General features: G+C 39.1%; 2 protein-coding genes across 2 annotated transcripts; both read left to right on the top strand.

Annotated features, from left to right (window-relative positions):
- Positions 1–6,628: 6,628 nt before the first annotated feature.
- On the top strand, positions 6,629–15,794 carry LOC137092953 (NACHT, LRR and PYD domains-containing protein 12-like). The gene is made up of 14 exons (XM_067457524.1): positions 6,629–6,738; positions 6,841–6,948; positions 7,657–7,823; positions 10,591–10,738; positions 10,839–10,946; positions 11,049–11,156; positions 11,463–11,570; positions 11,671–11,778; positions 11,879–11,986; positions 12,085–12,192; positions 12,431–14,311; positions 15,041–15,214; positions 15,313–15,486; positions 15,627–15,794. The coding sequence occupies exons 1-11, from the start codon at positions 6,629–6,631 to the stop codon at positions 14,013–14,015; spliced, it is 2,766 nt and encodes a 921-aa protein (XP_067313625.1). The 3' UTR covers positions 14,016–14,311; positions 15,041–15,214; positions 15,313–15,486; positions 15,627–15,794.
- LOC137092949 (NACHT, LRR and PYD domains-containing protein 12-like) lies at positions 14,199–18,533 on the top strand. The gene is made up of 6 exons (XM_067457517.1): positions 14,199–14,311; positions 15,041–15,214; positions 15,313–15,486; positions 15,627–15,800; positions 17,791–17,837; positions 17,983–18,533. The coding sequence occupies exons 1-6, from the start codon at positions 14,199–14,201 to the stop codon at positions 18,531–18,533; spliced, it is 1,233 nt and encodes a 410-aa protein (XP_067313618.1).
- Positions 18,534–20,521: the final 1,988 nt, after the last annotated feature.

Genomic DNA, 20,521 nt, shown 5'->3' with positions numbered 1-20,521 from the left:
TCTATTGTTCGAGTTCTGATTTTTCATGTCTGTTGATCAGCAGTTTTAATCAAATCAAGCTTCGGGATGATTGCCAGAAAAGGCATGAACTATTATGTGCCCTGCAGATTTTTTTAAACATTTAAAAGTTGTATCTTAAGCATAAAAGGTAAAGGTAATGTTATATTTAGATGTAGTTTCTAAAAAATTATAATAAAGGAGAGTGGCACTTCAATGTAAATGAATAATGCTAATTAAAACAGATTACATTACACTTGTGAGCTGTAATCAATATCAATGTGACAATCATACAGTGCTCTGTCAAAAGTCTGGAACCATTATAAATAATGTATTGTGTTAAGTCTTTTATGTTAACCAAAGCTCATTAATCTGATCATAATCCAGTAAAGCAGTGTAATATTCCTTCAGTGTAGATCATCTGTTCTCTGTGTGAATATATAGTAAAGTGTGATTTATTCCTGTGATCATCATCATCATTACTCCAGTCTTCAGTGTCCTTCACTAATCATTCTCAGATCTGATGATCAACACACACTTATGATTATTATCAGTGTGGAAAACTGCTTCATGGTTTCCTGAAAAACGATAGCCTTCATCCATTGGTGCTAAGATTAAAAAAGAGAAATTAATACTTTACATTGATCAGAAGTGGCACTGAAGACAGGCTTACATTAATTTCTATTTAATAAATGCAAACAAATTATGTTTATTGAACTTTCTATTAATTTCAGAGAAATTAAATTATTTAATTAAACTATAAAACATAATGAATATCTCATTCTCAGTTCTGTAGTTTGTCCAAATGTTTTACTGCGGAGGTTCTCTTGTGATATAATTCTCATTAGATTTTCTGTATTAAAGTATTTTTAGATGTTATAATTACAATAAAACAATGTTTAAATGCAGCAGATTACAATAGTTCAGCATGCACACAAATATTCTCTATAACTTCAAAATATAAGTTGTTTTTCCTTCGTTTGATGTGGTGAACTATGAGCTGGATGTGTCCTCGGCCGGTTTTGTGAGATTTTTGAAGCTTCTGCTATCAGGAAGCTGCACATTTCCCTCTGAAAGAAAAGAAAACGTGTAGCTTGCCATAGTAAAGCTCAGGGACTCAGTATTACATCGTACGTTACATTTCCCCCCTAATTTTCCTGTTAGATGCAACAGCTTGTCGTTGAAAACTGCAATGTAACCAGACAACTTTGTTTCCATGCACACTTCTTGATTTATACAAAGTTATATATTTTTTAACTTTGTTTCCAGTTAGGCAATCATTAAAGGCTTGTGAGTGACTGATATGGTGTCTCATCTGATGAGGAATCAGTGCCAGGACGGCGCTGAACATCTTCAGGTTTGTCATGTGAGCTCTGAAACGTTCTGCAGGTTTAGCAGGTTTTGCATTTCCTCTTTCACGTCAGCCTTTAAACAGCTGTTAGATCTTAATGAGACTACGCCAATCTGGGGCACAGAAACTGCCCAAATAAATATCACACTTCACGGTAAGTTAAGTTATTTACTTCTGATATCATGTAATAGTTTGTGTTTAAATTAGCATCAGTCTTTAGATTTCTGTGCCTGTCAGTCTTTTCAAGAATGAATGTAAATTCAACAGTTTGCTTGATTTGTTTCTTATTTCGGCTTTCTTTTTTGTTTAAACCTGAGGGGGGAAATTAATCAAAACATGGATTAAACTAATCAAGATGTGTTCAAACTTTCCTGCCACTGAAATTTATTTGCAAGATTATATAACAAAACTGTTTGCAAAGGAAAGAAAATCTTTTTTGAAAAACCCATTTGAGCGACAGGAGTATAATATTTATTTTTGTGCATTTGAGAAATGAAAGCTAGAGATGAATGTTATATATTATTTAGCCAAATTATATTTAATTCTGAATTTAATAAATATTCCAGAGAATGTTTCCTAGCCCTCATAATGCCTAATTTCACCAGACGATTTACAAATGAATATAACAAACATAACTTAAATCAAGCTATAATAAAAATAATTACACAAACTAAATTATTATTGCTGGTTTTTCAGAGCAAAAATATGTCCCACAAGTATTCCCACCCTTTTCAGGACAGCTTTTAAAACTCAATGCATCTTTAGTTAAGAAGCACAACCATTTTGTGACCGTGATCCAGTTTTACAGAGATGAAAACATAATTTATATTTTTAAAATCACTAGAAGACAGGAGTGGTTTAACCTGAGCTATTGATCTCAGACAGTAAAGGCCGGATTCTACCACAGAATTAAATCTCTTTAAAAATGTATTATCAAACTACACCAAGATTCTTTACCACAGATTTACAGAATGGGCCAGACTGCCTAAATTGAAGACTCGCCACTGAATATTGGCTGTTTTTAAATTCTGGCTAGTTTGATGTTCAATAGCAAAGCAAGTGATCGCTCTGGCGCCTCCATGTCACGATTATTGTCTGCTGTAGCCTATTTGCTTCTTATTTATAAAATCCAGGCAATTGGCCGATGAAAGATTGATTAAAATTAAGATACAATTTATGCTAAACAAAATTCACTTTAAAGAAAGGCTTCCTACAAAACTAAATGTTATGAAGTGGTCGAAATTGGTGGGACATGTCCCCACCACTTTTTTTAAAACATCTTGCTTTACGGATGAACTAATACAAACAAAACATCTCTGGTTAACTAGAAGAGCATCATTTTGCTCGTTTGTTAATAAGAGGCGATCTGGCGCTCGTTGCTGCTGTTATCAGTGGAGCAGATTTCTCTCGCGGCTCATGCAGTCTCCACACAGACGAGCGCTTAACGCCGTTGCAGAGACTTTCTATTTGTTCCGGTCAGATCACGAAACAAAATGCACAAAAACTGTCCCTGCTCTTGATGTACTGCCACTGATGGTATTCAGATTTGATGAGAGAGAGAATAGGCTATGAGGGCAGATTAGAAACGAGAACTTCTGACAAGATTAACAAACTAGACCAGGGATTATAAGCAAATCTATATGCCTTTATTCACGTGAACACTCTTGGCACAACGCTATATTGTGTTTAGATGCAATAATTAAACGAGATCTATATCAATAAATGAACTATTTAATTGATTTACGGACATCTTAATACTAATTTTTCTGCAATTGTTATTGTACATATTTTACATCTGATATAACATTGTATCAGCAATGCAACCCCCCTTAATACGCCATATAGTGCATATTATATGCACGCGAAGAACTGCCTACCATATGCACGCCAAAGCTCATGTTGACGGATGAGCGCCCCTCATGAGCTTTGGCATGCATATAGTATGCAGTTTTTCGCGTGCATATGATACACAATTTATGTCCCACCCACTTTATAAAACAAAGTTACGCCACTGTTTCCGACCTTCTGTCTTCTGACATATTGCACATCTTTTCATAATCAATATAGTTTAATATTTAAAATAACATTATAATATTTAAACATAAACAGGAACTTCCTGTAAATGGTCTGGAAGTCCCAATCATACAGAAAATGCTTTCCCACTACAAACGAACCAAACCTGTGCTCAGTTTGATCCGGACATAGAACTACCTCGTTTTACCGGACCAAATTTTGTCTGTTTGGTCCGGACTGTGGTCCGGGGAAGGTTTCAAACCTGTAATCTTGATTTGGCTCAAATCCGGACCAAACAAGCTCCGTGTGAAAGGGCCCTTTGATACAATAGAGGAGCCTCTGCCCATAACCAAAGTTTCAATGTTCTCTTTTCACCCTGGTGATTTATTTTGAATGCAACATGTGATTGCGTTATCCAAACTTAATGGTGCACCTTGACCTTACCACAGTGGTCTGCTGTTGATGCCACCAAATTGTATATTTTGTCTATTAAGTTGTCCATCCGTCTACATTCCTTATTTGGGGATCTTGTCTTAAAGCTTTGTCGGATGGCACAATAAAAGATACAACTGTGGATTTTACTCTATTGATGGATTCTGAGGCATCGGACCTAAACCTATTGATCCAAAGTCCTCCATTGCTGCTAACAGACACAATCCAGTCTGGTTCAATGAGCAGATTTAAATGCCTGCTAGAATACCTCTGGAGATTCTGTAAAGGCAAAAACACTCCCCTAAAGGATTATTAGGAACACATGTTCAGTTTCTCATTAATGCAATGATCTAATCAGCCAATCACATGGCATTTCTTCAGTGCATTTAGGGGTGTGGTCCTGGTCAAGACAATCTCCTGAACTCCAAACTGAATGTCAGAATGGGAAAGAAAGGTGATTTAAGCCGTTTTGAGCGTGGCATGGTTGGTGGTGCCAGACGGGCCGGTCTGAGTATTTCACAATCTGCTCAGTTACTGGGATTTACACACACAACCATTTCTAGGGTTTACAGAGAATGGTGTGAAAAGGGAAGAGCATCCAGTATGCAGCAGTCCTGTGGGAGAAAATGCCTTGATGATGCTCGAGGTCAGAGGAGAATGGGCCGACTGATTCAAGCTGATAGAAGAGCAACTTTGACTGAAATAACCACTCGTTACAACCGAGGTATGCAGCAAAGCATTTGTGAAGCCACAACACACACAACCTTGAGGCGGATGGGCTACGACAGCAGAAGACCCCACCGGGTACCACTCATCTCCACTACAAATAGGAAAAAGAGGCGACAATTTGCATAAGCTCACCAAAATTGGACAGTTGAATGTATATTAAATTGTTACTGGAATAAATGTAAAAATGTGTGCAATTATTTGATGACATGTATACTTGGTATTAATAAATAGAAGTATAACAGGGACATAAATTTATAATTTTAATATTAAAGGGGCGGTGAAACACTCAGTTTCAGTCAATCTCATGTCAATCTTGAGTACCTATAGAGTAGTATTGCATCCTTCATATCTCCGAAAAGTCTTTAGTTTTATTATATTTGTAAAAGAAATATGGGCTGTACCGAGTCTTTCCGGAAAAAAACGAGCGCCTGGAGGCGTATCGTGTGGGCGGAGCTAAAGAATGACGAGGCGTATCGTGTGGGCGGAGCTAAAGAATGACGAGGCGTATCGTGTGGGCGGAGCTAAAGAATGACAAGCGCGCAAAGCGGTGACGTCCTCAAGCGTGGAGAAACCCATCTATCTCAGCTAATACAGATAATGATCCAGAATCAAATCTGAGGCAGAAATAAATTGAACAGGAGAAACGGCAACATCAGGACGTCCGTCTCTGTGGTATGTACTGTATTTAGTGGCCTGTCAACATTTGTGTGTGTTTACTCGCAGTTTATGAGGACATGATTCGGTTTATGGACTATTGTATGCGACTAAACCTTAGCAGTAACAAGCAAAACGGTTTTGCACGGGAATGATGAAGCACGCGATCGTGTCGTTTACTGATGTTCACTCACGCGACGATAGCCGACAGCACAGACATTTGAAGCAGTTTTACTCACCGGCTGCTTCCAAAGCAGGACCGAACCTTTATCGCTGGGACCGCTCCGTCAGAAACACACTTCTTTGGTATGATTTGGTGAAGTCCCGACAGCAGTGGCGTGGAAATCCACTTTGAGACGCGACTGAAGCGATGTTGTGAAGCTTCCCGTCATTTCTGCGTTCAAATCGGTTCAAATGCAGCGCTGCCTTCCCAGAATGCTGTGCTGAAGCGTTGAAGTCGCTCGACGTCACCCATAGGAATAAAGTGGAGCGCGGCGCGTCAGAAGTGTTCACGGACGACTGGATCTGCACCTGAGCGAGTGTTTATGGGCGTGCATTTCCTCTCTCGCTCTAGTCACGCGCGCGCACCCTACCGGGAGAAGAGCCCGTACGGCCCATACAAGGACCTTCCGCTCTATTAACGTCAAGCCGACCCATACTCGAAAAAAACTCTCCGAAACTTGTGAGAAACCGGAAGGAGTATTTTTGACACAGAAATACTCCATCAAACGTCCAACATTAGTTTTTGAAACTTTGTCTGTGTTTAGGATGGGATTCCAAGTCTTTAACAGTGTAAAGCTCAGTATGCCTGAAACAGCATTTCACCGCCCCTTTAAAAAAAAAAGTGACTGCTTTCTCATTTTGAAACTCCACAGCAGACACCGTTTCCATGTTTTGTTGATGGTAATTCCCAGTTTATTTAAACCCTCTGGTTGCTCAGTTCTGTGTTGTTACCATCATTGTTAAATGGGTTGTGTGCTTTGTATTTATTGGTGGTTCATTAAATTCTTCTATCTCAGCTATTCTGCATCATGCGGTTTGTTTGGACTCCACTACACAGCGAGTAACGTGACAGCTCTGTGCATGTTGTCCTGTTGATCTGACTTTTGTGGGGATGGGACAGTCAGATCACTGTTGATTAAATGAAGATACAAAAATGCAGACGCAGAATCTTGTAGTTTGAACAACTTTAGAGTTTAAATCTGTCTCTTTCTCTTAAAGGGACAGGTGTCATGTTTTCCTGACACAATACACATTGATTTCCTGTGTGATGTGACTGGTTGAAGTGTAGAGGTAATTATCATCATCTTACTCACTGCAATTCTTTGAATTCTCAAATTCATCGTGTTTTTGAAGTGTAGTGGATAAATTGACCAATTTTAATTTAAGAAAAGGATTTAATGTCATATATTATTTGTGTTTCCATATACAAGCTTGTGTTAGTCTCTCATTATGGGGAACACATGGTGCATAAGGGCAATTAGCAAAGTGTTTCAGAAGAGTGACCAATCACTGCCCGATTCTCATAAATCCACTGATGAGGCAGTGACCTCTGACCCCAGGTGAGATATATTCCAGTATAAGAGACAACAGACACTGACTCATAATTAATAAAAACACAGACAGAGTTAAAGGAATAATTATTTCTATTTTCTCACTATCAGTGGTCAGAGATCTTCATCTGCAGAACCCAGCTGTGTGTCTCAGAAGAGTGACCAATCACTGCCTGATCCTTATGAATCCACTGATGAAGCAGTGACCTCTGACCCCTGGTGAGATATAATCCAGTATCATACAAACACAATTCCAAAAAAGTTGGGACACTGTACAAATTGTGAATAAAAATGGAATGCAATAATTTACCAATCTCATAAACTTATATTTTATTAACAATAGGAAAATAGTGAGAGGACTAAAGATTTAATTGTAAAAATAAACATAAATACAAAACAAACACCCACGAGGGGGCAAAACACATAAACCAAAAACTCAAAAACATACCAACAGAAGTCATGGAGGAACGGGAGACGTAGACAGTACAATGATCCGACAAAGACTGACAAACACCAGGAGCTTATAAAAGGGAACAAATGAGGCAGGGAACGAGGAAACACAGGTGGGAGAAATCAAACACTAATTAGATAACAAGGGGGAGGGATCAGACAATGACAGAAGCACAGATGGTCATAGATACAAAACCCACATGTGCACACAAGACAGGACAGGCATGTGACATCTATAAATAACATATCAAATGTTGAAAGTGAGACATTTTGAAATGTCATGCCAAATATCTGCTCATTTTGGATTTCATGAGAGCTACACATTCCAAAAAAGTTGGCACAGGTAGCAATAAGAGGCCGGCAAAGTTAAATGGACATTTAGGAACAGCTGGAGGACCAATTTGCAGCTTATTAGGTCAATTGTCAACATGATTGGGTATAAAAAGAGCCTCTCAGAGTGGCAGTGTCTCTCAGAAGGCAAGATGGGCAGAGGATCACCAATTCCCCCAATGCTGCGGCTGACAATAGTGGAGCGATATCAGAAAGGAGTTTCTCAGAGAAACACTGCAAAGAGTTTAAGTTATCATCATCTACAGTGCATAATATCATTCAAAGATTCAGAGAATCTGGACCAATCTCTGAGCGTAAGGGTCAAGGGTCAAAACCAAACTGGATGCCCGTGATCTTCAGCCCTTAGACGGCACTGCATCACACACAGGAATGATACTGTAATGGACATCACAACATGGGCTCAGGAATACTTCCAGAAAACATTGGAGAACACAATCCACCGTGCCATTCGCCGTCGCCGGCTAAAACTCTACAGGTCAAAGAAGAAGCCATATCTAAACATGATCCAGAAGCGCAGGCGTTTGCTCTGGACCAAGGCTCATTTAAAATGGACTGTGGCAAAGTGGAAAACTGTTCTGAGATCATTGAAGTTCTTTTTGGAAAACTGGGACGCCATGTCATCCGGACTAAAGAGAACAAGGACAACCCAAGCTGTTCTCAGCGCTCAGTTCAGAAGCTGATCTCTGATGGTCTGGGGGTCATGAGTGTGTGTGGCATGGCCAGCTTACACATCTGGAAAGGCCATCAATGCTGAAAGGTCTATCCAAGTTCTAGAACAACATATGCTCCATCCAGACGGCGTCTCTTTCAGGGAAGACCTTACATTCTCCAACATGACAATGCCAGACCACACACTGCATCAATTACAACATCATGGCAGAGTAGAAGAAGGATCCGGCACTGAAATGGCCAGCCTGCAGTCCAGATCTTTCACCATTAGAAAACATTTGGCGCATGATAAAGAGGAAGATGCGACAAAGAAGACCTAAGACAGTTGAGCAACTAGAAGTCTGTATTAGACAAGAATGGGACAACATTCCTAAACTTGAGCAGCTCGTCTCCTCAGTGCCCAGATGTTTGCAGACCAGTGTTGCCACAGTTACTTTGAAAAAGTAATCTGATTACTGATTACTGATTACTCCTTTAAAAAGTAACTTAGTTACTTTACAGATTACTTGATTTTAAAAGTGACTAAGTTAGATTACAAGTTACTTTATTAGTTACATTCAGCAGTTGCCGACAACACCGCTGCCGCCTCAAAATAGAAATGACGACCGTTTTTGGCAACACACTTTATTGCATTTATGCCCGAGCCTGACGGCCCCGACTTTTTTACGCCCCTTTTTTTAGGCTTCTCCTTCGTTTTATATTTATTTTAATCATTAAAAGGAACAATGAGATGTGCTGTGCTGTTGGAAACAACATGAGACCATGATAGCTTACGCCGCTGTCAGACATGGCTCGCGCAGGGTTAAAGAGTCCGTCTCTTCAGTGCAGCTGCTAGAGTTATGGCCTTTTTACAACTGGTTCCTTCATTCATTTTATGTGACCAGGTCTATCTGATTGCGAAATGACCAGGAGTAACGTTAGGCCTAAATGCCTTCCGAGAGTCTTTCGAGACATATTTAATTCCGATCACTCAAACAAACCGATTCAGAAGGTGCATGAAAGCATTTCAGACGAAACCGGACACATGTAAATATATCTGGTTGTTTAAACCACATGTGTAAGTTTTACTCCTGGCAAATAATTAAAAAAATAAATGTGTGAGAGCGTGTTATGTTGTAGTCAGATAGATATGATGGTGCTACTGCAACATCGCTGCAAATGAGTAAAGCAAGCCAACGCATATGGCCGTAAATGAAACTTTAAAATAAGTCACACAAAACACAATCATCTTCAATATAAATTAATGAGACTAATGATCCTACCAGTGCTTAGGCCACTCTCTCTCATATTGCGATCTTTGAATTTGAAATGAGCTGCTGAATAAAATTCTGGAATCTTTTGCTTTGATGTGAACTCCGTTAAATGAGCATATACCGCGGGAATTGAAGATCGGATTTATATTAATTTAGCTGAAGTGTAAGGTAGGCTATAAGACAACCTGCCTGTACTTTTTGTTTTGTTTGGATTGTGTAGCCCGTTTCGGGTTTTTTGAGCGCCGTTGCGAGCAGTAGGCTAATCTATCAGCTGCCTCAGCTCGTCAGAAATGCCTTTGTGGTGCTATAATAACTAGCCTACTTTGTTTTTAATGTCAAAGTAGTTATATTTCATTTCGTTTCTTTATTAAGTTCATTTAGAAAAATGTTTAGAGCAATTTTTTGTTTGTTATGTTAAAGTTTACATTTTTTTATGTGACGACCCAGAGAGTTAACCGCATGTTTAATAGCCTAGTCTCTCAAACTAACTCTTGAATTGTCTTGCCTATATAAACTTTAATTTAACAAACAAAAAATTGCTCTGAACATTTTTCTAAATTAGGTTAATAAAGAAACGAAACGAAAAATAACTACTTTGACATTAAAAACAAAACTGAACTATTTTAATGGCTGCAACAATGTAAAAAAAAAAAACACGGGCTCCAGCCGGACTCGGGCTGAGAATTTTGATAAGCTGTCGGTTTTTACTAAAATAGTAACTCACAGTGACCTGGATAAGCAACTTTAATCTGATTACTGGTTTGGAAATAGTAACGCGTTAGATTACTCGTTACTGGAAAAAAGTAGTCAGATTAGAGTAACTCGTTACTGGCATCACTGTTGCAGACTGATATAAAAAGAAGAGGGGATGACACACAGGGGGAAACATGGCCTTGTCCCAACTTTTTTGAGATGTGTTGAATTTAAAATCAACTTATTTTTACCCTAAAATTATACATGTTCTCAGTTTAAACACTTAATATGTCATCTATGTTGTTTTCTGAATGAAATATAGAAATTTGAAACTTCCACATCATTGCATTCTGTTTTTGCAATTTGTAATTTGTACAGTGTCCCAACTTTTTTGGAATCGGGTTTGTAAACATCAGACACTGACTCATAATCAATAAAACCACAGACAGACCTAAAGGAAGAATTATATATGTTTTCTCTATCAGTGGTCAGAGATCTTCATCTGCAGAACCCAGCTGTGTGTCTCAGAAGAGTGACCAATCACTGTCTGATCCTCCTATATTCAGCGATGAAGCCGTGACCTCTGACCCCAGGTGAGAATTAATCCAGTATCAGAGACTACAGACACTGACTCATACTCAATAAAACCACAGACAGACCTAAAGGAAGAATTATATATGTTTTCTCTATCAGTGGTCAGAGATCTTCATCTGCAGAACCCAGCTGTGTGTCTCTGAAGAGTGACCAATCACTGTCTGATCCTCCTATATTCAGCGATGAAGCAGTGACCTCTGACCCCAGGTGAGAATCAATCCAGTATCAGAGACTACAGACACTGACTCATAATCAATAAAACCACAGACAGAATTAAAGGAATAATTATATATGTTTTCTCGCTGTCAGTGGTCAGAGATCTTCATCTGCAGAACCCAGCTGTGTGTCTCAGAAGAGTGACCAATCACTGCCTGATTCTCATAAATCCACTGATGAAGCAGTGACCTCTGACCCCAGGTGAGAATTAATCCGGTATCAGAGACTACAGACACTGACTCATAATTATTAAACCACAGACAGACCTAAAGGAAGAATTATATATGTTTTCTCTATCAGTGGTCAGAGATCTTCATCTGCAGAACCCAGCTGTGTGTCTCAGAGGAGTACACGATCACTGTCTGATCCTCCTATATTCAGTGATGAAGCAGTGACCTCTGACCTCAGGTGAGAATTAATCCGGTATCAGAGACTACAGACACTGACTCATAATTATTAAACCACAGACAGACCTAAAGGAAGAATTATATATGTTTTCTCTATCAGTGGTCAGAGATATTCATCTGCAGAACCCAGCTGTGTGTCTCAGAAGAGTGACCAATCACTGCCTGATCCTCCTATATTCAGCGATGAAGCCGTGACCTCTGACCCCAGGTGAGAATTAATCCAGTATCAGAGACTACAGACACTGACTCATACTCAATAAAACCACAGACAGACCTAAAGGAAGAATTATATATGTTTTCTCTATCAGTGGTCAGAGATCTTCATCTGCAGAACCCAGCTGTGTGTTTCAGAAGAGTGACCAATCACTGTCTGATCCTCCTATATTCAGTGATGAAGCCGTGACCTCTGACCCCAGGTGAGAATTAATCCAGTATCAGAGACAACAGACACTGACTCATACTCAATAAAACCACAGACAGACCTAAAGGAAGAATTATATATGTTTTCTCTATCAGTGGTCAGAGATCTTCATCTGCAGAACCCAGCTGTGTGTTTCAGAGGAGTACACGATCACTGTCTGATCCTCCTATATTCAGTGATGAAGCCGTGACCTCTGACCCCAGGTGAGAATCAATCCAGTATCAGAGACTACAGACACTGACTCATAATCAATAAAACCACAGACAGACCTAAAGGAAGAATTATATGTTTTCTCTATCAGTGGTCAGAGATCTTCATCTGCAGAACCCAGCTGTGTGTCTCAGAAGAGTACACGATCATTGTCTGATCCTCCTAAATTTAGCGATGAAGCAGTGACCTCTGACCCCGGGTGAGTGTAAACGTTTATTTCATCCAAAAATTTAAATTAAGTCAGGGGACACTTTATTTTCAATGGTCCACTTTATATATTTTACTAACTAGAAGTACCTTTGCAACTAGATGTCAACTTATTCTAATAACTTTAATTATAGCATCTTACCCTAACCTAAGAGTCTACTAATACTCTAATGATTGCTATTTACCATATTTTTATTCTTCTATTTTATTATTTTATTCTTATTTTGTAGTGTGAATAGAGGTGGTCAGACTGAACCACAGGATCCTTCTCAACCATTAGACAAAGTCCTTCAGAGAGTCAAAGACCAGCACAAAACCAGCATGAAGAACAAGTATGAGAGATTATTTGAGGGACTGAAACTCCAGGAGAATGAAGCCCTCCTGAACAGGATCTACACACAGCTCTACATCATAGAGGGAGAGAGAGAAGGAGTGAATGAAGAACATGAGGTTTTACAGATGGAGAAAAGAGCCAGAAAAAAACACTCACAAGACACTCCAATCTACTGCAATGACATCTTTACAGTCTCAGCTGAACCAGGACGTGAGGAGAAACAGCAGATCAAGACTGTTCTTACTAAAGGCATCGCTGGAATCGGAAAAACCGTCTCTGTGCAGAAGTTCATTCTTGACTGGGCCGAGGGAAGAGCCAATCAGGATGTAGATTTCATGTTTGTGTTTCCATGTCGAGAGCTGAACTTGATCCGAGATCAGAAGTACAGTCTTCGCAGACTTCTGCTGGACTTTCATCCTGAACTTCACGATCTGGACTCAAAGATTTATGGGGAGTGTAAAGTTGTGTTCATCTTTGATGGTCTGGATGAAAGCAGAATCACACTGAGGTTTTCAGACGCTCAGGAAGTTTCTGATGTGACTGAGACTTCATCAGTGGATGTGTTGATGTCAAAGCTCATGAAAGGAGAGATGCTTCCCTCGGCTCTCATCTGGATCACCTCCAGACCAGCAGCAGCCAATCAGATCCCCTCCAAATACATCAACCGTCTGACAGAGATTCAGGGATTCAATGAGCCTCAGAAGGAGGAATATTTCAGGAAGAGAATCAGGGACGAGCCTCAAGCCAGCAGAATCATCTCCCACATCAGAAGAGCAAGAAGCCTCCACATCATGTGCCACATACCCGTCTTCTGCTGGATCTCATCCACTGTGCTTCAAAAGCTCCTGGAAGAAGATCTGAGGGCAGAAATCCCTCAAACTCTGACTGAAATGTACATCCACTTCCTGCTGATTCAGATCAACATGAGGAATCAGAAGTATGAAGAGAGAGATCCAGAGAAACTCCTGCCGTCCAACAGAGAAGTGATTGTGAAACTTGCTGAAGTGGCTTTCAATCAGCTGATGAAGGGCAATGTGATGTTCTATGAGGAGGACCTGAAAGAGAGCGGCATAGACGTCACTGACGCAGCAGTGTATTCTGGGATCTGCACTGAGATCTTTAAGGAGGAATCTGTGATTCATCAGAGGAAAGTTTACAGCTTCATTCATCTGAGCATCCAGGAGTTTCTCGCTGCTTTCTATCTGTTTTACTCACATTTGATCGAGAACAAAGAACCACTGCAGATTTTTCAGTATGATTGGAGAGTTTACAATTTCAAAGTCTCTCTGTTTGATCTACTAACATTAGCAGTAGATAAAGCCCTCGAAACTAAGAATGGACAGCTGGATCTGTTTCTGCGGTTCCTACTGGGCATCTCTCTGGAATCCAATCAGAGACTCTTACAGGATCTACTGACACATACAGAGAACAGCTCAGAGACCATCGGGAGAACCACACAGTACATTCAAAAGAAGATATAAAGTCTCAACATTGTTAAAAATAAAAGACAAAATTCTCTCTCTGCTGATCAGTCCATCAATCTGTTCCTCTGTCTGCTGGAAGGGAAAGATCAGACTCTGTCCAGAGAGATTCAGGAGTTTGTGGAATCAGACAAAAACTCAGAGACGTATCTCTCTCCTGGTTACTGCTCAACAATCGCCTACATGCTTCAGATGTCAGAGAAGCCGCTGAAAGAGCTGGACCTCAAGACATACAACACATCAGATGAGGGTAGAAGAAGACTGATACCAGCTCTGATCAACTGCAAGAAAGCTCTGTGAGTGTTTGATAATTGACAAATTAAGAATCATGTTTAGTAATGAATGTAGCACCATTAAAATGAACCATTTCCTAAATGAGAGATCTTCTCCTTTAAGGATTAGTTCACCCAAAAATTAAAATTAGCGGCTCCTGACGACACATTGATGTCTTAAGACACGAACCAATGACATTCTCACAGAAACCGAACAGTATTTATGTTATTTTTTTACCTCATATCCAGACGAGTCTCATTAAGTTTTCCCATTGGCTATTTCTTCCGTTTGATAAGGTCAAATTGGCGCGATCATAGTACATATATAGATACCTCATTAGTGCCTGCGCTGATCTGTCGAATGAGGCATCTACGTAATATATCAATGATCGCACCAGTTTGACCTTACCAGACGGAAGTAATAGCCGATGGGAAAACTTGATGAGACAGGTGTAAGAGGTTCAACATCACAATGTGGAGGAGGAAGAAAAGTCTTAGTTTTCATCAAATTATGCTTTATTCAAGTTCAGGAGGAGCACTTGAAAAAAAGAACGTTTGATTCCTCATGTCATGACCAATTAACTAAATACATTCAAAACCCTTGAAAATCATCCAATGAATTAGAAATTAAGTTAATGTTAAAAAAGTGTTATTGCTGAAATGAAAGAAACTGAAAATGTGTTACTTCCTTTGCATGCATTATTGTTTTTTCATTATTTGTTTAATTGTATAATATTATTGCATCTCTTCTAGTTTTGCTGGCTGTAAACTCACTGGTCAGCATTGTGAAATTGTGTCATCAGCTCTTCAGTACTCAAATGTTGTCCTGAGAGAGCTGGACCTAAGTAACAATGACCTGCATGATTCAGGAGTGAAGCTGCTCTCGGGTGGAATGAAGAGTCCAGACTCTCAGCTTCAGATACTGAGGTGTGTAAGAACATATAGGAGATGATTTACTGTCAGTTGGACATAATGTTAATGTGTCTTTAGATAATCTGACCGTTGTGTGTTCTGATCTCTTTCAGTCTTTCTGTCTGTAATCTTACTGCTCAGAGTTGTGAGAGTGTGTCATCAGTCCTTCAATCCTCGAACTGTGTCTTGAGAGAGCTAGACCTGAGTAACAATGACCTACGTGATTCAGGAGTGGAGCTGCTCTCTGATGGACTGAAGAGTCCTAGCTGTCACCTGCAGATACTGAGGTTTGATTCTGCACTATTGCTGATGTTTGAATACATAATGTTTTTGATGTGGTAAACATCATAAAGATAACTCTTGTATAATCTGTTGAGTGTTGATGTTTGTTTTTGTAGATAATGAGACTATTTTGATCCCACTACAGATTATCTGGCTGTATGGTGACAGAGGAAGGCTGTGATTTTGTGTCTTCAGCTCTGAGTTCAAACCCCTCTCACCTGAGAGAGCTGGATCTGAGCTACAATCACCCAGGAGATTCAGGAATCAAGCTGCTCTCTGAAAAACTAGAGGATCCAAACTGCTCATTAGAAAGTCTCAAGTATGTCAAACACTGATACTGACATACTGAGTGTGTGTGCATGATGTAAATCAACATTTTTAACAGAAAGACTCAGAGAGCAGGTAGTACACAAAAAAGTGTTATCAGGTAGTGAGCTGCAGTGATTAATGTCTAGTTGTATAGAAACGTTGTTTGGTGTAGTCCCGGACCTAAGTTTAAATGCTGGGGGATGCAGATTTGCCTGGTCCTGTCTAAAGATGAAGGCATGGCAGATAAATAAAACAAATACTTGAAATACATAGAATAGATAACGAAGATTGATAAATTAGGCTTGTCATACAATACCCTTACAAGCGTCGTTGTGCAATACCTGAAGAGATAATGCTTACTGAAAGAGAGCCATGAAAAAAGAGAAGGTGCATAATAAGCATAATGCTGGTGCTACGGAGGTTGGATTTTTATTTTTTTTTAGCACAGGCCACACAATTGTAGCACTAGTATAAATCTGTTACCATATATAGAAACAGCCAAATGACAAAGGATATTAATGTTCCACAAGGCACACAAATTTCATAACCCACTAAATCAAGATCATAACAGTTCAGCGCATGTTCACTGACTGTGTTTTGCATATTTGCAAAATCCTCTCATTAAACAGGACAACGTATGGAACATGAGTTATTCACATCTGATATTTTCAGTGTTTATTCAAGGAGTGCACCATGTGTTGGGTTGAATAACAAATTAAATTAGTGCTATTGGATAACTGTTATCTGAACAGGACCTGTTCAGCACTCTGATCTGTTTTGGTTGAGCACATAAAACATACAACATTTTCCTAAGGTCATAAAGATCTAGAATTTAATTATACAAAATTGAATTATTATAATAAAATAATAATAATTTCATAATTTTAGTCAGGAATTTATGCATTTACTGAGAGAAAAAACGAAACTGCAGACCTGTATATTACTCAACCTGGAGAAACGTGAGTACACACTATATTGCCAAAACTTTGCAGCTCTAACTGCTCCAGCTCTTCTGGGAAGGCTTTCCTCAAGGTTTAGGAGTGTGTTTATGTGGATTTTTGCCCATTCTTCTAGAAGCTCATTTGTGAGGTCAGGCACTGATGTTGGACGAGAAGGCCTGGCTTTCAGTCTCCGCTCTAATTCATCAAAATTTCTTGTTTGAAATCAACAGCACACCTGCGTGCAGCAGTGTTTTTACAGATGCATTCAAACTGGCCAATGGACCGGTCGTTCACAGAGCGAGTCCTTCCGTGTCTGTCACTATACTATTATGCTGCTCTGCTGAGATGGAGTCAAGTGCGCATCATTGATCATTATTTGCGTGAAAATCTTTTCTCAGAACATGAGTTCTGCTATTTTGAACACAGTTTAAAGCAGAATTATCATCTGCCAAGCAATCCTCGTGGTGGTTAAAACATTAAAACACAGCATGCCACAGGAAAAGGGCTCAAAAGCAGCACATCCACTACAAATATTTATGCCTTAATAATATTTTAAAAAGTTATAAGTAAGTTTCAGTGCATAACTTCATTCATGAGTGGCATATCTAATCTAAATGTGTATATCAGATGTAAAAAATATAAATAATTCAGATTACTTCATTACTTTGCTCACTCCCGTAAAAGAGTGGAGACACATGTTCTAGACTAGTGTCCATACATGCGCACATATTTACGGCTAATTTCCTTTTTTTATCGGTAAAATTATTAATATTTTTACATCAAAGACCGCAAACTTTTCCTGTGATTATTTTGTTACATAATCACTATAATATAGTGTGCATGAGCAATTAAAATGTAATTTATGTCATGGACTAAAATATAGTCAAGCTAAAATTTAAGTGAATTATGTGAGCGTCACCAGCAGCAAACGTAAAACTGTACAGAACAGATATACTCCTGTTCAATATGTCAAGCAGTGATTTTCCAGACCTAAGATTTATGTCTGAATGACGTGACATTAGAGCTTTAGATCATTAATGTGTGTTTGTTTGTTTATAGTGTGGATCATGGAGGAAAGATCAGGATCACAGCAGGACTACAAAAGTGTACGACCACACACACACACACACACACACACACACACACACACACACACACACACACACACACACACACACACACACACACACACATGCTTGTCTAGTTACTATTGTTTTGTTGTTCTAGATGTTTCTCTCTTCTTGTGTTCAGATGCCTGTGATCTCACACTGGATCCAGACACAGCACACACTCGTCTTGTTCTGTCTGATGAGAACAGGAAGATCACATGTGTGCAAGAGCATCAGCCGTATCCTGATCATCCAGAGAGATTTAAAGAGTTTCCTCAGGTTGTGAGTGGAGAGAGTCTGACTGGCCGCTGTTACTGGGAGGCTGAATGGGATGGAGATGCTGGTATATCAGTGACATATAAAGGGATCAGGAGGAAAGGAGGGAGTGACTGTGAGTTTGGATCCAATGACAAATCCTGGAGTCTGATTTGGAAATATGACAGATTCCTTGTCTGTCACAATAAGATCTTCACTGATATTCCTGCTGTCTGTTCATCCCCTAATAGAGTAGGAGTGTATATTGACGTGTCATCCGGCACTCTGTCCTTCTACAGAGTCTCTGACACACACACACTCACACACTTACACACATTCAGCACCACATTCACTGAACCCCTCTATGCTGGATTTATAGTTTATGGTGATTCATTATTGTCTCTGTGTCAGCTTAAAACACAACACACACACTTGTAAATCCTTTTTCTAACATCCAAACCTCTCACATAATTACATTTGAATAACTATAAAAAACAACCATGAAAGTTTTATGACAACAGAGTAATCAGATTGCTTTAATGTTTATATTTAAACCTGATCATCAAATTTAATAATAGTACATTTAATCATTTAGCAGCTTTTGTTATTGAAAGAAACTTAAAATTGAGTAGAGCAATAGAAGAAATCATATTTAATCACTCATTTAATCATGAAGCAATTAGCAATGACTGATGTGAACTGATGACAGCATGAAGTGTTGTAACAGAGCAGCAAATAGGATTTACTGTAACACTTTAGAATAATGGTCCGTTATTAAAGGTGCACTATGCAACTTTCCGTCCACTGGAGGGCGCCTATTCAAAACAAATGCGTAGTTTGATGACGCAAAGTGTGAGCGCAGCATCTTGGGAGATGTGGTCTTCACATCACAGCCGGTGGAAAATAGGAATCGGGCAGAAATCACGTTCATGCATGCGGTTATTAACGTTACTGTAGTGAAGCAGAGCAGGACCGAGTGTTGTGGAGCTGAGCACGGCCGCTGGAGCGATGGTTAAACAAATACCGCCTCGCGAATACCGGGACTAATATTATGTCGGGACGGGAGACAGTCACCGGGCGCCTGCACAGATCCGCTCTTCCGGTTATGATTATGAGGTAATGCAGCTCTGTTTATCATATTAGATACATTTAAGTGTGTTTAAAATGATGTTATGACGTTACTCCGTGCGTTCACTTGTTCACACTGCTAAGAGTAAAGCGCTCCTGCCAAATAAAAGCCGAAACCGAGGGTAGCGCAGATATGACGCGATTGACAGGCGACTCCCTCAAACGCTACACTGACACGTCCCGGTCCTTAGTTAAAATAGCAATTTTCTCACAATTTACAAATAGTTAGAAACATCTGGGATATTGTTAGTACTCAACTGAACAAAATATATAACACCGGCCTAGTGGTTTGTGGATATTTTTCTGCAAAAATACTACATAGTGCACCTTTAATAGATAACTATGCAGGAAGTAATGCAGGACTAACGAGTAGCACTACATTAACACTTCAGCTACTGCTATTAACTAATATAGAAACAAGCTGAACTAATAAGTAAGTAACATTGAATTTAGGAGATAGTTCCTTATTAAGTAATCAATAATTAATGACTGAGATTAGCCTTATTAATAACTTAACCAACAGACCAATTATTACATTATTGTGTGTCTGAGATGTAATGAATTAACTTGAACAAAACTAACAAACATTAACAATACCTTTGTTTCTAAATATATTCAATAATTTTAGTGATTCTGATTTGCTACTTAAATCTACAACATTAAAACATCAAATTTTAGATCAAACGAGAGCAGAATCAACTTTGCGCTGTTGCCTGAGTTCGCTGCAAAGATCAGACGAATCTCCACGAGCATCTCGAAAAGCGGATGTTTTGGAAAGTGCTGAGGCAAGTTTTTGTGCCATCTAATGGTTTAGAGGAAAAATAAAATCAAAGGAGCCTTAAGCCCCGTGGAGCCTTTAGCCCTGTTGTACTCTATATATTGTTTTAAATGTGTCTAAGAGTTGCCACCGTAAATGTTGTTGTACTTTTAAAATTACAATAATTATCTTACTCTTACTGGCTTGGATTGATCAAACTTTAGAAGATCCAGCAGGGGGAGCCCATCGTCCTCAAGTTGACTGGGAATCTGTCATATGCTATGATATTCAATGCAGGTATTACTGAACTCTGGTGGTATGAAGTGTATCAAATATGACCACCAGGCTTTTGAGGAAGGTTTATTAGTTCATCTCTTAATCATCACTGCATTGCATTATATGTTTTAAAACTACAGATCATAAAACTATTAGGCATTAAATGTCATCTTTCTAAGACATTATTGGCATATATGTATATGGATTTTATGTAATTACTCTTACATTTTGTTATCTAATTTATATACATTACAAGCTTTAGAAT

This window comes from Pseudorasbora parva, chromosome 11, assembly GCF_024679245.1.
Source record: "Pseudorasbora parva isolate DD20220531a chromosome 11, ASM2467924v1, whole genome shotgun sequence".
Classification (NCBI taxonomy): domain Eukaryota; kingdom Metazoa; phylum Chordata; class Actinopteri; order Cypriniformes; family Gobionidae; genus Pseudorasbora; species Pseudorasbora parva.
The sequence above is the reverse complement of the archived record's forward strand: the minus strand, read 5'-3'. Positions and strand labels throughout refer to the sequence as shown.